Below are 17,045 nucleotides of genomic sequence, written 5' to 3'. Positions count from 1 at the left end.
ATAAAGCGATTCATCACAACATACCCAGATATCTTGCCCAGAAAATAAAAATGGCAGGAGAAAACAGACCTGTCCGGAGTGCCAATCTGCTGATGCTGAGACCACCTATCTTCAGGAAGAAAAAAACTTAGGAGAGATCATTCTCTGATGCAGCCCCTAGAATATGGAACTCCCTTCCTGCGAACATCAGAAAGATCTCGAACACTGCAACATTCAAGAAGGAAACTAGGACGTTTCTCATGAACAAATTCCTCCAGTAGGTAGGCAATTTGCCATTGGCGACTCAACAGTGAGGGTCATTTGGATAACATACTGGGAATCATATAGATCATGACCCACAGCAAGAAGACACTGATGGCAGTCCTGCATCTGCCCTTTATATGTTCTTTCCGATATATACTATATTGTTACAGGTTACCTATGTGTGTGTTATTCACAATGCTGTTCTTACTATATACCATGTGATGTTAAGCGCTCTGATATCCAAGGGTCTAGTTTGCGCTATAGAAAACTGTTATAAATAAATAAATAAATAAACTTCCAGTAAGACTTTAGTTGAAACTCACACTAAACTTAAGCACTGAATCAAAATGTGCATTCCTGCGTAAGCATAAGTGACCCCCAAATAAACAGGTGTATACGCAAATGCAGCAGGTCAGCCATCACAGTGTTCTATTCTGACAAATGCACAGGCATTTTGCTACGGAACTTTCCGCAATAAAGCCACTTGCTGTGGTGATAGGGACATCTTTGTTGCTGTAGAAAGACGAACAAAAATAAAACTGCTCTGGTCACGGAATGATGATCAGACAGTCACAAGCAAGAACGGCCACAAACACAATAGGAACACATGATGGGAATGTAGATATATTTATTTGTGTCAAAAAACACCTTATACAGCAAAATCTTTCTTTAACATGTGTTAATCTTAAGAACAAGATTATAGTCTAAACATGGAGTGATTTCTCTCCAATGCTCAGGACAGCCAAAAATGACAACAAAGCTATGAGAATAACTACAATTAACATGACATATTCTGGGTCCAGCAAACTCAGGTCAGGACAGACAGACAGAACATACTATTCTCAGATGCCCCTAAACACCGCTCCAAGCACCCTTAATTACTGCTTCGATGGAACGACAAACAGGAACTAACAGAACGACAAACAGGAACTAACAGAACGACAAACAGGAACTAACAGAACGGCAAATAGGAACTTACATATGGATAGAAGGCTGGTCCAATAGTACTTTGGCAAAACTTTTAGCAGACTGTGGATTTGTTAAAGCAGGTTTTAACCTCCCCCTTGACATCATCATCCTCCAATACCTATGCAGACTCCTTCCCTTCCATGGTGTGTTGAGCTGTGCATACAAAAGAGCAGTTGCCCAATCACAGGGCAACAGAAAGTACTGCCGGTCTGCCCCAGCACTTGGAGGAGTTACACCCTATAGTCTGGACGCCTCTGCAACGGTTCATTGCTAGATTCCACCACAACACATTTTGTTAGAGCTTTGATGAGAAAAGCATCAACCTGGGTTAGCCCCACCTGCCCCTCTACACCCAGAGTGCATAATTCGGAGACAGCTCTTACATGATGCGCACTTCAGCACTCAAGGCCTGGGGTTCCGTGCTCATGTAAGTGTAGGCACGCAATTTGGGACAGAAAACAAATCCGGCAAAGGGTTTCTACCTGAAAAGAGGAGTGCAATTAGGCCCGAGTAGTACAGATTTACGGACACATAACTGCATTAGAGAAAAGCGAGGGGAAATTACAGGAATCTGGAGATCTGAGCAAAAAAGTAAAACTTTGGAGAAATACAATATTAACAAAAAACACACACACAAATAAGAGCACTTAAAGGAGTTGGAGGAGAAGATGTACTGTGCCAAGTACAGAAAGGAGGGCGGGGGGAGGATCACAGATCACTCAAGATATGTTTGGGAGAAATCACAGGGCCCCAGAACACTTGCACCATGTGTGGGACAAATCAAACAGCCCCAGCAAAGAATACAAAAAAAGCTACACTCAGCAACCACATGAGCAGTGCATTGGGGCAGTCACAAACAGAACAGGCAGAGGAAATCAGAGTCTTCTGGTGAAGGATGTGGGACGGACATTGCAGACATGGTATCCAGCTGCAAGGAAAGTCAGAAGACTAGAGAAGGTGTAGACACCCAAGTAGTGGATTCACAGTGCTGGACACCATTACTTTTTGTCACATTATTTCCCATGTCCATAGAAGAGGTTCGGATTTCCTTGGTCCATTAGTTGACGGACCATTTGTGTAAGAGCAATCACACCAGTGGCGATGAGAACGATGATGAGAATGAAGAGGAGCAGGGTAAGCACAAGGGCTGCAATGTTCAAGCACTTCGCAGTCGAGCCGTAACTCTGGGCACCATTCATGTCCCCCACAACCTTTCGATCCCGTGCCTGGGAAAAGAGGAAAGCAGTTAGAGCCGCAAATAAAAAACAAAGTAAATCAAGAACACTGGCAATAAACAGGCCGGTGGATGCTCAGCCAGGCATAAGTGCACTGGAGTGGACATTAAGAGGATGGGGATCCCAGCAATGCTGCTTGGGGATAGGATACTAGCTCTCCGGATGGGGATCCCAACAGTGCTGCTCAGGGATAGGATACTAGCTCTCTGGATGGGGATCCCAACTGTGCTGCTCAGGGACAGGATACTAGCTCTCTGGATGGGGATGCCAGCAGCACTGCTCAGGGATAGGATACTAGCTCTCTGGATGAGGATGCCAGCAGCACTGCTCAGGGATAGGATACTAGCTCTCTGGATGAGGATCCCAGCAGTGCTGCTCTGGGATAGTATACTAGCTCTCTGGATGGGGATGCCAGCAGCACTGCTCAGGGATAGGATACTAGCTCTGGATGGGGACCTCAGCAGTGCTGCTCAGGGATAGGATACTAGCTCTCTGGATGGGGATCACAACAGTGCTGCTCAGGGATAGGATACTAGCTCTCTGGCAGGCGATCATAGCAATGCTGCTCAGTGATAGTATACTTGCTCTCTGGATGGAGACCACAATAGCGCTGCTCAGGGATAGGATACTAGCTCTCTGGATGGAGACCACAATAGTGCTGCCTAGGGATAGGACACTAGCTATGCAACACTTCTGTTCACATTGTTTATCACTGGTGCATGGAAGTCTTGATCCTGGCACTAGTCCAGCAGGCGCTTAAATCATGGAAGAAGTCAAAGACTTTTATAGATAATACAGTGGGGATATGGTTTCAGTTGCAAGTGTGCTGTATGTGGATTCATCTGACAAATAAATAAAGATTATAACTGAGCACTAGAAAGCTGTACATCATATACTCGAAGATGTGACTAGGAGCACGAGTGGGAAAGGGGTGTGTATCCTTGGTGTTCATCTTGTAACTAGCAGGGAGGATGTAGATCCTAACACAACATGACTGTGGGATGGTGTGTGGGCCCTAACAGCAGGGAACAGGCTCTAGATCTTGCCACTTATGCACTAGGATGAGGATTCTAGGAAAAGACCACTCTGGCAGTAGGACATGGAACTGGAAATACTGGTACGATGCACTAAAGTGGATTAAAAGCAAACCCTGACACTATTGCACTGGTGTGCAGGACTGTTATTGTGTACAAAGATAGGTGGGCGTGTGGAGCCTACAACATGTACCTTGGGCATGATCATTTAAATCTAGGAATCTTTTATCGACGGGCAGGAGGGTACATACTTGAACCATGGATATTGTGACTTTTCACCAAAGTGACTTGTTGATTCGCTTTGATTTTTATTGCTTAAGAATACGACTTTTTAATGTGTAGACTCTTTTAAATGCTAATGTATGAGCTGTGGTTTAAAGACCAAATGGTCCAAATAAATTATATTTTTTAACTGAACTGAAACAACAGAGTAAATGTGCCACGCACTTTTTGCAAAGAGTAAAATACTTATATGTGGATGCCTAGGCACATAGAGAACACACGCAGAACCTGAGGGAGGCGGACTCCAATGTCAGGGTCCTGATTCACATGTGCCCATTAGCTTCCCAAAACCTTTGAATTCTTTGTCTTTCCCTCCAGGTCGAATGTACAGATAAGTACACATAAAGGGATGACGAACAACACCCAGTCATCCTTTCTTCAGTGATGCACACATTAAAAGCAGTCATCAAAAAGTAGATGAGTTAGGAACAAATAGAACACTAGACCTAGAAAAAAAAATTCTTAAACAAAGCCAATCCGAGGTGTGCATCCGGTCAGCGCTTATATCACATAGTTTGCGCTTGAGTGCCTAAGGTAGCTGCAGTGGCTTCCCTTCAGAAGATATCCAAAGGAATGCGATGCTAGAATGTCCCCAATGGTTCCTTTGTTTTACTGAAGAAGCATAACTACACCAAAGAGAAGCAGCACCTTCAACTTTACAGCATTCCAAAACGCAGGAGTCTACTCACCAGGTGACAGAAGGTCTCATTCGCCAGATCAGCCCCCACGTCAAAAGCTCTATTTTCTTTCTAATGGTTCATAGAACCAGGGGTTAAAGTCCTTGCAGCCACAGAAGAGGATTTTTAGTCAAGCCTGGGCAGCACATGCGCCGCTCTACGGGGCATGCTGTAGTTGAGTAAGTACTTGAAGCCCCGCCAATATTTTCCAATGGCTTGTCACTGTCCTTTGTAAATGCTGCCTTCTGATTCGTTAATAGGCTTCTTAGTCCTTCCTTAGTACTGCCTGGTCTTCATTAGTAACCTCCCTTGGGTACTGTCCCTTTTACTTCTGTTACACAGTAGGTCTTATTTAGTCTGTAAGCATTATTTTCTTTAACGATTTTATCCTACTGAAGGCACAACATGCTTTCCTGCAACCATCAGCACACCATGCACGTTTTCACTTTCCAAGCAGCCCGGGACAATGGTGGCCGCTTCTTTGAAGTGAAATAGGTCTCGCACTTACAAGAGAATGAGCTAATGGCATTGTAAATGACAATGCCTTTTATTTATGTTTTAATTATCAAAACAGATAAATAAAAGGCATTGTTGTTTACAATGCCAATAGCTTAAACTCTCTCAAATGTGAGACCTACTGCATTGCAAATGCTTGTTAAACAAGAGATCATAAAGATTTCCTGAGTCGCACTACGCCTGACTAAGACAGAAGGCACACGCTCGGTCTGGGAGATCTCAAAGGAGACCGCGGACTAGACCAACTGTTCACAAAGAGCTGATTGGGCCACTGAGGGCAACAGAGTCACTGCTTCTTATCCCTACTCCCACATTGGCACTGAGTGGACTGGGGGTCAAGTGTGCCCTAGGGATTCCTGAAGCGTATTGTTTAGGAGGGATGAATGACTAGCTTCCATACCAAAGACACAAACCAGGTACACTTCGCCATGTCTAGAGAAGAGAACAAATCCACTTTGCATGTATCCAAGTCTAAAAAATTTGAAGATTTCAACACTTATCGCCCGTTGGTGAAACTGCGTGGCTTAACTTGAGAATTCTAAAACTGAGACCAAACCCTTTTCGTACTTCCTATTACAACTGGAAGGAGTAACTTTCCTAGTACAACAGTGAAGAGTAGAGACAAGTCTATCTCCTGGGCTGCTACTTGAGCCAAATCATTGCCATCTTTTCGCAACACACTCTTGCTAGGAATATTACCTTCAAGTCCAGAACGTGGAAGTGATTGTTTATGTTCTTGAGTGACCACAATCGTTCAACTTTAATGTGTACAGCTCAGCACCCACCAATATTCTGAAGAATCCACTGTAATGGAAACTTCCAGAACCAGAAGGAATGAACACTGTTAAAAATGTTGGAACTCTGCAGCATCACAGCTGGTATTTTTTTTGCAGTTTTGTATAGCGCAAACCTAGTCGAAGGTATTGGAGGGCTTTACATGAGCACCATCTACATTACACAAGGACACATTACCTCACCATCCCCTCCCTCGCTTCCCTTCATTACAAACAAACAGGGGCCCTGCGGATCCTTCTGCTTTGCTATCAGCATCTGAGGCTCAGGCAATGATTGAGGCTGATGTGGACAGAGCTTTGGATGACAGAGCTAAGCTCAGGCGCAGGGGCTCCCGTCCTGATTTGGGTTCGGTGGCTTCCTCCACTGGAGACTCCTCGGCTTCAGAGACTTACTGCCCTTCCACCTCTACTGGGAAATTTGTGGAGAAATATTCAGAGAAGTCTTCTCTCCTAAAGGTTCTTTTTGAGGGTAAATTGCTGTTTGGGGATCGATTGACAGCATGATTACCAAGGCATTCAAGAATCGTAAGCACGGTCTGCTGTACAAAGGGAAGGCTTATTCTTCTCACCATCAGTACTACTATCAGAGGGACCCAGAGAAGAGGCAGACTATTCTGCAAGGGGTTCAGGCTCTTCTACTGAAAAGGGCAATTGTTCTGGTTCCCGTAGAGGAGCAGGGAATGGGTTGCTATTCGATTCTTTTTCTAGTTCAGATGGTTTACGGTGGTTCCAGGCCAGCTCTGGATCTGAAGAGAGTGAATGGATGTGTCAGGACCATTTAAGATAGTGATCTTACAGTCCATAATTCCCTTGGTCGGATTTACGACTTCCACAGACCTTCAAGTCGCCTACCTCCATGTTCCCATAGTTCTGGTTTAGGGGTTTCCATGGTTTGCGATAGGGGACAGCCACTTTCAGTTTGCTGTATTGCCATTTGGTCTGAAATCCCCCCCACCCCCGAGGGTCTTGAAGAAGCGGTTGGCCCCTTTGGTGGCAGGGGGTCACTGTCAGGGGATCTTCCATCATCCTTACCTAGACTATTGGTTGGTTTACGCTCCCACAAGCCCTTTGGCTCACAAGCACATGAGGGTTTTACTGGCCATTTTGAAGGGACATGGTTTTCTTTTCAATCCAGACAAGTACTGCCTTGTTCCGGCCTAAGACAGTCTCTTCATTGGGGCAGGTTTCATACCGGTGAGGGTGTGGTCACTTTACCTGAAGTACGGATGGTGAGGATCCGGTCCCACATTCTGGGTCTTTAGACCAGGTCCGCCCAGGTGGTGGAGCATTGGCTTCAGTTCAGGGGGGGTTCGGCTGCAACAGTGTTTCTGGTTCCCCGGGCTCGCTTTCATTTGCACAGATTAAAGGTTCACATCCTGGCGCATTGGTCACCCATTTGTCTAACCCTATCGTCTCCGATTCCTCGCTCCCCTCAGATCCAGGTGGAACTGGGTTGGTGGCTTGTCCGGGAACACAGGGAGATTAAGTGAGTTTCCCACAATGACAGGATGTGGAGCTGATGCAGAGACTCTGACCTGGCTTCTGAGCTCCAAATTCGGCAGCTCTGGCCATTAGGCAACATCCTGGTCTAGTCCAGGTTGAAGCGGGTGGCCAGCAGGCTCTGTGGTAGTCAATGAGTTATCAAGGGATGCTGTTAAGACGGTCAGCCAGAACCCCAAAAGCCAGCTGAAACCTCCACACCTTGGGGCTCCTTAGCCCCACAAACAAGTGAAAGTAAAGGCCAGTTTAGTCTCAATCAGTGTGAGTAGCCATTTCTGTGCATCAACCTCCAAGCATACTAAGAAAAGTAAGGGAAAGTAAAATAAACAAGTAAGGCAGAGCCACGAGGTCTCAAGTATGAAAGGCGTCAGCTGACCTTTCAGCTTCACCAATGCTTGCTGCTGACACCAAACAGCATGATAACATACATGTGTGCATGTATGAACATGCACGCACCACGACGCTGAGGAGGCATTTTTTTCTACTTTTAATTTACTGTTCAAAGATGGCGGATTGGAAACTAAGTGCAGCTGCTGGGCCCTCCCCAAAGAAAAACGAAAAGAAAAAGGGGAGGGTCAGAAGAGCAACCGAGAAGTGGATAGGGAAGCAACAGTGAACAGGGAGGGAAGCGGGATATACACAACAAAGACGAGGGGCAGGAATGTGGGGCACCAACAGACGAGCTGGGGAGACAAAGGAAGAGAGCGATACAGGGCGTGCTGGGCAGGGATTTGAGGGGGGCAGAACACAGGAGAGAGAGGAAGAAAACATTAACTCCCATAGAGTGCTAAAGGTAAACGGGAAAACGTAGTTCCCCAGCGGGCAGTGGCGCACACAACTCATCTAATCAGAAACACAGATCAGTTTCCGTTCAGGCATGTCTGTTTATGAAGCCTCTTTGCCAGGATGTGCAGGGGAGGGTATGGGCCATTTTCTCTGCCAAGAGCCTCTGACAGACAGGACTGAGATCCGGGTGAGGCAAAACACACTGGCTTGCATCAGCCAGAGCTTTGAATTTGTGATCTTATTGCAAGCAGTCGAAGCAGATTTGGGAATTTGCCAAATTTTAATGGCCTCCTTCTAAACATCCTGCCTGTGCATGCAGACAGTCTGCGGGCAGAGATTGTTTAGAATCCTCTCTTTTTGATGAAGTGGACAACTTAAAGGCATAAACACCATGGGGGGACTGATCCACCGACACGTGAAAGAACATAACATGAGAAAGGTTACGCGTCAAGTCAAGTCCCGCCTTTGGCTGTGCATTGGCACCAGTGTCTGCACCAGGACGGAGCAAAGAAGTGATGGGTGCAGAAAGACCCCAGAAGGGACACCAGAAGGGTCAGAACTAATTCCCTCCTTCTCAGACCCCGCCAGGAAGTTCTTTAGTCATTGTAAATTTGTCACATATGTTTATATTTTTGCTTGTACATCCTGTGCTTGCTGCGTTTGAAATTGTGTTCCTTTTGCCTGCGTTGTTTTGATTCTATGGCCTGCTATTGTTCGCCAGGAAGTTCTTTAGTCATTGTAAAATGTGTCATATTTTTTCTTACTTTTGCTTGTACAGTGTGTTCATGCTGTGCTTGAGATTGTGTAATGTGTGCCTTTTGCCTGCGTTGCTTCGACTCTATGGCCTGCTATTTTTGTTTGTTCCATTCCTGCAACAGTTCTCTCATGTAACGGAACTGGTTCTACTGTACAGTGCTCTGACACCTTGGGTAGAGTCCATGCTATATAAATGCATTAAATAAAATAAATATATAAATAAATAAAATAAACAGCACCCTACTGCGCGCCCCCAGTGACCTAACCATGCACTGCAATAAAACCACCACCACCACTGCACAGTCCTGTTCCACACAGGAGACTAGTCAACACACCAACACATTCTAGGTTGCTTTATGACGTGAAACGACAACAGTTTAAAGAAGTTAGATCGAAGGGGCCCCAAAAACTACTATTTGAATTATAAAAGTATGCCTAAACCTAGCTGAAATCCCCTGCACCTAGTGCTCAATTTGTAAAAGATTGGGTGCCGGAGCTCAAATTTCTCCACTGCCTGCTATTAGTAACAGGGGCGCCAAACAGCAAGACTGCGTAGTCTTGACTTCACCTCAGTCCTCTTCCAGTCCACGGCCAGACACTTGCTGCCCTTTTATCTCACTCTTACCGAGCACTGCTTTATCTCTTGATGAGGAAAAATCAGTGTCGGTGCCCAAAAAAATGCTGGTGGGATCTACCGGCAGACACCGGCGCAAATTAAGCAGCGCCTGCATCAACAATATTTCCGATTGGAGTTGCATATTGAGCATTATTTTGTTGTTTCTTTCACGTCCATTTTCCATTTTGTTACTAACAGACGCAGGTGGTCCCTCTGGGCTGGATGTGCACGAGCATCACAGTTGCATCTCTCAGCAAAGGCTTAGGGAACTGCGGAACAAGTCGACGTGTTAAGCTGGTGGAAACTCCGTGCGTGGTGCACCTACTGATGGAGCGAGATAGAAAACAAAATTTTGTTTAATCTCGTGAAGTCACATTTCCATAACATGAATAATAATATTAATGATTTGTGATATGTCGTGCTAATACAACTTAGATTAAACTTTACACATGGGGGGACTAACATGTGTGCTCATAAACGTGCATAATTGTTGCATCTTTTTGTTCGTGCAAAATAATAAAATAATTTATTGTTTTCGTTTTTGTCATTACTAACTGCTGCAAACTTAAAAGAAGCATGTGCTTGTTTTGCTTTTCCTTGTCTGTGTGATGTCATTTCTACTATTCTAGGTGCATTTAAGTCTCATGGAATAACGGAGACTGGTAGATATAAACGCTGCTTTATTTGTTTGCATTGGCTAGGTAACATTTTGATTAATCGGGTGGGTTAATTAGTAAATCTTGGGGTGGATACAGAATCTACATTATTTCTTACATTAATACTTTTCTTGTGTTTGTTTTATACTAGAAAACTTAAGTTGCCTGCTTTTGGGCCTAGTCACTTGAGTCGCAGAAAAGAGCTGACTTGTAATTCTGCAAAAGTCACGAGACGCCCATTCTGAAATAAATTATTCGTCAAAAGCTGCGTTCACAAAGCAAAAACTAATCTGCTATCGTCATTCTGTCGGACATGGCCAAGGTCGAAAGTGAACATTTTGTCAGCCTTAACTTGGCATCCGCGGAAGTTGCTTGGACGTAGTGAGAACAAAATTGAACATTTGTTGCAAACTCAGGAAGCTCCTGGTTTCACGTGGAAGAGACAATGGTCTTTATGAAACATGATCTAATGGAACTTTTGGAAAGTGGGTGACATGTCACTTGTCACTCTCAGCCAATGGGACGTCGAAGATTTCTGAAAACTTTCCTTTGCGTAGTTTAGTTAGCGTAGAAAGGTATAAAAAGTCATGCCCCTAGGGATGGGCTGGCTGCTGCTTTCTGACTTTCCGATGAGGGTGATGTGCTGTCGGACTTTGCGTGGAGCACGTAAGAATCCTCAAAGAACTTTACTTTAATTTCTATCTATTTAGCTCAGTTAGGGAATTAGGTTTTAGAATTGCTAAACTTTATATATTCACTTTAATTTTGATTTACTTGCTTAAATTGTATTTTCTCATATTTCTTTAAAATCATGCTTGCTTTATTGCTAATAAAATTCATTTATAAAACTATCAACTTATATACCATAATTTAGTAAATAAAATCTTACTTTTGACAAACAAGCTGGTCTTGGTTATTCAGGAGTGTAGGTTACTATTAGCTAGATCACGTCGCCAATGGTGGTCGTTTAAATAGTCAAGTTTTATTCTAATGACAATATTCTTTCCGCAGATGTATAAATATGTATATAGTTTGTAGATAATGTGTATATAGATTTAATCTGACCACCTGATTCAGTAGGCCCAAAATATGTCAGGTTTATAAATGGGTCCATATTTAGTATAGAATTTTGTTTATAGGTTATGAAGTTGGGTAGCGTTGTTTATGATATATTTTCTATAGGCCGCTGGATCAATTCTCTGGTAGCAGAAATTGATGGTTGCTAAGGGTTACCAAGGTAATATGTTGGTTGCTAAGGGTTACTAAAGTGTTATGGTATGGAAATAGGATCGATGTTTTAACACATGTTAAGTTCGTTTTTCGTGCTATCTGTAAGCTATACCGGTATAGATTGTGTGGCGAGAAATTAGTCACGCAAGCCATCTGTTCTGTTTGTAGTGATATCGCCGAGTATCACAAGAGGTATCGCCGTGTACCATAGTGTTGTCGCCGAGCAGCACAGTTTTAGGGCTAGGTCTGAATCTTGTAAAGTGAAGGTTTTCTAAGAAATTAAAGCAGCATGAGAATAGGGACAAAGCGCCTTCCATAAAACTCACTGTGATGAGAGTATTAGTTATATCCGAGCTTGAGTGAAGGGTAAATTAGCGTCGGTGCATGATTATCTATAAACAGGTTAGAGTCCTGTACGGGTACATGTTTCATATCTATAAACAGGTGAGAGCCCTGTACGGATAACGTCGTTATTTTGCTAACGGTGCATGATCTCTATAAACAGGTGAGAGTCCTGTACGGATTTCATGTGTGTTTGAAAATTAGGGAAATTTCAGTGTGAAAGTGCGAGTTTGAATTGTATTTTATGTTCAAGTGGAACTCTTAGAACTTTCACTTCGCGGTGGGTTCAGAGCAAAGCGAGTTCATAATTATACGTGTTAGAAGGGTGGGGTAAGGGTTACTCTACTGACAATTGAATATTATCCTTAGTGTGAATAGCGCCGTCTATTCCGAAGTGTGGATACTTGAATGTATGTAAACTATCCTAAATAGTGAAACGAACAGATGTTGTCCTTATAGTCATCGTTAAGAATTAATTTACACTGAAAAGTGTTCTTAAAATGGCGCTGTGAAAAGATTTTGTGAAGGAGGGGTAAGCGCCAGGAGTGAGAAACGAGAAACCGCAGCTGCTGTGTACGTCACAGAGCCGCGCTGGGATTGGGTGACCTACGTCACAAGCTATATTCTGATTGTTGGTTGAGCAGAAAAGTGACGTAGCTCAACTGTCATTGGCTTGTTAGTGTGTTTCGCGCACGGATTGGTTGTTTTACGGAACATCCCGGAAACATTTTACGAACGATTTTGTGAATTAGATTTAACTCTTAAAAATGAGTTATCATTTTAAACATGTTGAGAAAAAGCCAACATTATTTCAGAAGTTTAAGAATTTATTTTCACCTGACAAGAAAATCGAAACGCGAGGTGGTAAACTACTTCATAAGTATAAAACACCTGCAGCGTATATGGAAGGTGAATATGGATATCATACTGTCTTATGGTTCGATAGTTGGAAACGCTATACTAAAAACGACGGTGTTTTAACTTGGCCTGATGATGGTTCATTTAATGTAAAAGTTTTAAGAAATTTACGAGAGAAAATGAATGCTCTTGTTCCGAAACCGAGACCAACTCAATTTGAAGCTTTAGTTGAGTGGGAAGACGAGATGTATCAATTACAAAGAGAAGCTAGTGGAATTAAAAGACCTTCTAAAAATCCACCTTGGAGAAGAGAAACTCATGAAGATAGATTGCGAATGTGGAGACAGGGAAACATGAGTGAAGGATTGTATTTAATTCATGAAATGGTAATGGGTACTCCTACAGGGAAATCTATGGAAAGTGAATCTGAGGATGCAGTTATGGAAGAAATATATACAACTGCTAGAAAGAATCAGCCTCTGAGACCTCCTAGATCATGGTCTACTCCGGTGGTTTCTACTGAAACTTCACCGAGTGCACCTCCAATTAATGAAGCTCCTAAACTTTATCCTAATAATTGTGAAATCATTGAAACTCCTAGAAGACCAGAATTCGAGAATGCTCGAAATGAAGGTAGACATTTTACAATGACTCCAAGAGCAAGAGAACCTCCAAAAGATTATACAAGAGAGACAAGAAATGTTGAAGATGTTGATTATAATGAATATTTAAGATCAAAAGAAGAATTAATAAAAAGAATGACAAAAGGCATGGAAGCTGTGACAGTTCCAGTAACAATTGGTCCTGTTCAGCCCGTATTTGACCAAAAGGAAACAAACAAAACTGGATTAACTATTCCTTTAAATACAGAAATTCAAAAGGCTGCTGAAAAATTTTATTCAGATTTATCTGAAATAAACACTTCTAAATCGAGGATGCCTGATTTAACCTTTAATGAGGATTTATCTCCAAAAACACCAATGGGTGCTATATCAGATATAGGGAGTCCTGAAGTCAGGGTAACCACACCAAAACTTGATGTGGCCAAATTAAAAGCGAATATCGAAGAATTAATAATTGGAACAATTGGTCCAGATAGTTTAAATTACTATCGAGATGATGAACTACTGTTCATTTGCAAAAGCATACAGTGGAAAACGAAAAATAAATATGATCAACTAGAGGATCTAGCAGCAGAACTTGAAATCGATGTGAGTAAACAAAAGAATTTTGCAAAGCATTACAGATTAGACTTTTCAGAAAGTGACATTGAGAGTTTAAACTCAATGGGAAGAATAGTTCATATTAAAGATTTAATCGTCTATATCAAAAAGCTAGGAGAACTGAATAAATGGAGAGTAAAATGGACGAAAAAGAAGGAAGATGAAAGATTGGAAAAATTGTCAAAACAATTTCCAATGAGAGAAATTGCAGGTGGAGGATATGTTCATGTTCCTTGGTCGAGACAGGACATTCTGTTATTCACAAATGACTTTCCGAAATTGAGGGAGAAACCAGTTGAGTGGTACAGACAAGTCGATAGATTCATCAAAGTGTCAAAAGTTCTGTGGATTGATTTAGATGGATTTTTTGATATTGTTGTTCCATCAGATCTTTGGACAGAATGTAAAATATCGATTAGTTGGCCAAAAACAGAACCTGAGAGAATCAAAGAAACAGGTGCTCCAAATCCACTTGTAATGGATTTTTATGAAAAAGTAATTGTTTGGATGAAAAACAAAATTCCACCCAAAGAAGTCGATTGGGTTAAAATAGAAAGGACAGAACAGGAAACAAAAGAATCAGTTCATTCTTTTTATGAAAGACTACTGTTAATCTTTAAACAATACAGTGGTTATGAAAAATTAGATGAAAAAGACATGAGCCATTTTGTCTATAGATTTGTTTATGGACTAAAACCTGAAATTGGAGAAATGATCAGAAATAGTATTGTCGGATGGCAATCACTATCTGTAGATGATATTCTAAGAAAAGCAAAGTATTGTAGCGATGAAATAGAAGTAAAACAGAAGAAGCTGAAGGAGAAAGCCATGTGGGCTCAGGTAAAAGTGGCTGAGCAACAGATTGCCAGCATGGGTAATAAGAACACTAATTTCGTTCAAACTGGAAATTCAAACCAGATACAAGGAAAGTTTAAAAATAATAATTTCCCAAAGAAATTTAGCCCAAAGATTGAGGAGTTGAAGCAAAGATTACCTTGTTTTAATTGTGGCGAAATTGGACATTGGAGAGACGAGTGTCCTCATCCTCCTAAAAACTTAAAGAATCCCTTATTGAATCCACAGATGCAGAATGGTGTTGACCTGCAGCGACAGCTACAGATACAACAGGGGTTAAACGAATTTAATATTCAGCGACAGTTACAACAACAACAACAACAACAGGTGAATAATCGTCAAGACCAATTGCCACAACCACCTTTTCCGAATTGTGGGGGAGTTCAAAAATATAATCCAAACGTGGGATTTCAGGGAAGTGAACAGGTAATAAAACCACAAAAACAGCAAAAGCAACAAAGGGTTCAAATGCAAAATGCTTCACAACAATTTTTATTAGCAGAAAGTCAAGACAGCGATTCTGATGATTATTGTTGACGGTGCCCGAGAGAGGAGGAAGAGTGTGTTGTTGGAGCCACTCTTGAGGTTGACCAGTCTGGTCCTTTTGTAAACGGGAAAGTTAATGATGTAGACATCACTTTTCTAGTGGACACTGGTGCTACCCGTTCTACTGTTAGATCAGTGGAAATTGAAAACCTACCTCTCTCTGGGGATACCATCCAAGTTGTCGGAGTAAGTAATCAACAAATTAAAACTGACTTAACTGATCCAGTACCAGTTGAAATTGGAAACTACAGAGATAAACACAGATTTGTGGTTTGTAATAGTAGTCCAGTGAATTTATTGGGCAGAGACATCCTATGTAAAATGAATTGTAGAATATATTGTTCTCCTGATGGAGTTGAGTTACAAACAATGGAGGAAGATGGTTTATACAGAATGACAATGATGATGATGGAAGCAGAAGAAACAAAATTGTTTCCTGCATTTGAAGAAAAGGATTTACCTGAAGAACTCAAAGAAACAGTGAAATCTGAAATATGGGATTTTACTGGAAATGAGATGGGTCTGATGAAAAACGTAGATCCAGTAAAAATTACATTGAAACAAGGAATAGAATTTCCAAACACTCCACAATATAAAATGAAAACAGAAACAATTGAAGGTATTACACCTATAATTGAAAAATTAATCAAGCAAGGTGTATTAAAGGAAATGGAGAGTAGCTCTTGTAATTCACCAATTATGGGAGTTAAAAAGTCTAATGGAACATTTAGAATCGTACAAGATTTGAGAAAGATTAATCAAATAGTCGTTCCATGTTGTCCTGTGGTTCCAAATCCAGCAGTAATTTTATTTCAGATTCCACATGATGCTGAATGGTATACAGTCATTGACCTTTGCAATGCATTCTTTACTGTTCCCTTACATCCAGACAGTTATGAAATTTTTGCTTTCAGATTCGAAGGTAAGACCCTCGGATGGTCAAGAATCCCTCAGGGCTATACAGAAAGTCCTTCAATCTTTAACGAATTGTTAAAAAGATCATTAGAAGACCTAGACTTACCTGGCAGGTCTACGCTAGTGCAGTATATTGATGATTTGTTAATAGCTGCAAAGACAAGAGAAAATTGTGTAACAGACACGATAATTCTGTTAAATCGGCTTGCAGAAGAAGGACATAAAGTGTCCCCTGCAAAACTACAGTTTTGCAAACAAGAAGTAAAATATCTTGGTCACAGAATTGCAAAGGGAAAAAGACAAGTAACAATAGAGAGAATAAAAATGATTCAAGCAATGTTACCACCAAGAACACAAAGACAGGTCAGAATGTTCTTGGGAATGGTTGGTTACTGTCGACAATGGATAAGTGGATTTTCAGTAATTGCAAAACCACTACAAAGACTGACAAAGTCAGATGTAAAAGATCCAATTATTCTCAATGATGCTGAAATGGATTCTTTTGAGAACTTGAAAAAGAGCTTATGCCAAGCTCCTGCTTTAGGTATGCCAAATTATGAGAAAGATTTCGAACTGTATTGCAGTGAGAGAGAAGGATGTGCATTATCTGTGTTAATTCAGAGACATGGAAATTTAAAGAAACCTATTGCATACTTCTCTGCAGTTCTTGATCCAATTGCTAAAGCATTACCAGGTTGTTTGAAAGCAGTTGCAGCTACAAGTATCAGCCTCGAACAAAGTGAAGGAATCATTATGGGATTTCCTGTGAAAGTTTTTGTGCCTCATTCAGTTGAAATATTATTGACAAGAGGTAAGACTCAACATTTAACAAGTAGTAGATTGACAAAGTATGAGAAAATCATACTGGGAGCAGATAATGTTTCGATTTCAAGATGTTTAAATCTGAATCCTTCTACATTACTGCCTGATTCTGAAATTGTTGATGACATTGAAACAGAACATGAATGTTTAGATGTCATGGAATTCTGCACTAAACCAAGAAAAGACATCA

At 41.6% G+C, this 17,045-nt stretch overlaps 1 protein-coding gene across 1 annotated transcript in view; it reads right to left on the bottom strand.

Annotated features, from left to right (window-relative positions):
- Positions 1-854: 854 nt before the first annotated feature.
- The window catches only part of LOC144823101 (interferon-induced transmembrane protein 1-like), a 47,262-nt gene continuing 31,071 nt past the window's right edge, over positions 855-17,045 (bottom strand). Inside the window, exon 2 of the mRNA XM_078681279.1 lies at positions 855-2,438. Coding sequence (XP_078537405.1) covers positions 2,226-2,438 — 213 coding nt within the window. The 3' untranslated portion in view covers positions 855-2,225. The remainder of the gene's footprint in view (positions 2,439-17,045) is intronic.

This window comes from Lissotriton helveticus, chromosome 3_1 (genome assembly GCF_964261635.1).
Source record: "Lissotriton helveticus chromosome 3_1, aLisHel1.1, whole genome shotgun sequence".
NCBI lineage: Eukaryota > Metazoa > Chordata > Amphibia > Caudata > Salamandridae > Lissotriton > Lissotriton helveticus.
The sequence above is the reverse complement of the archived record's forward strand: the minus strand, read 5'-3'. Positions and strand labels throughout refer to the sequence as shown.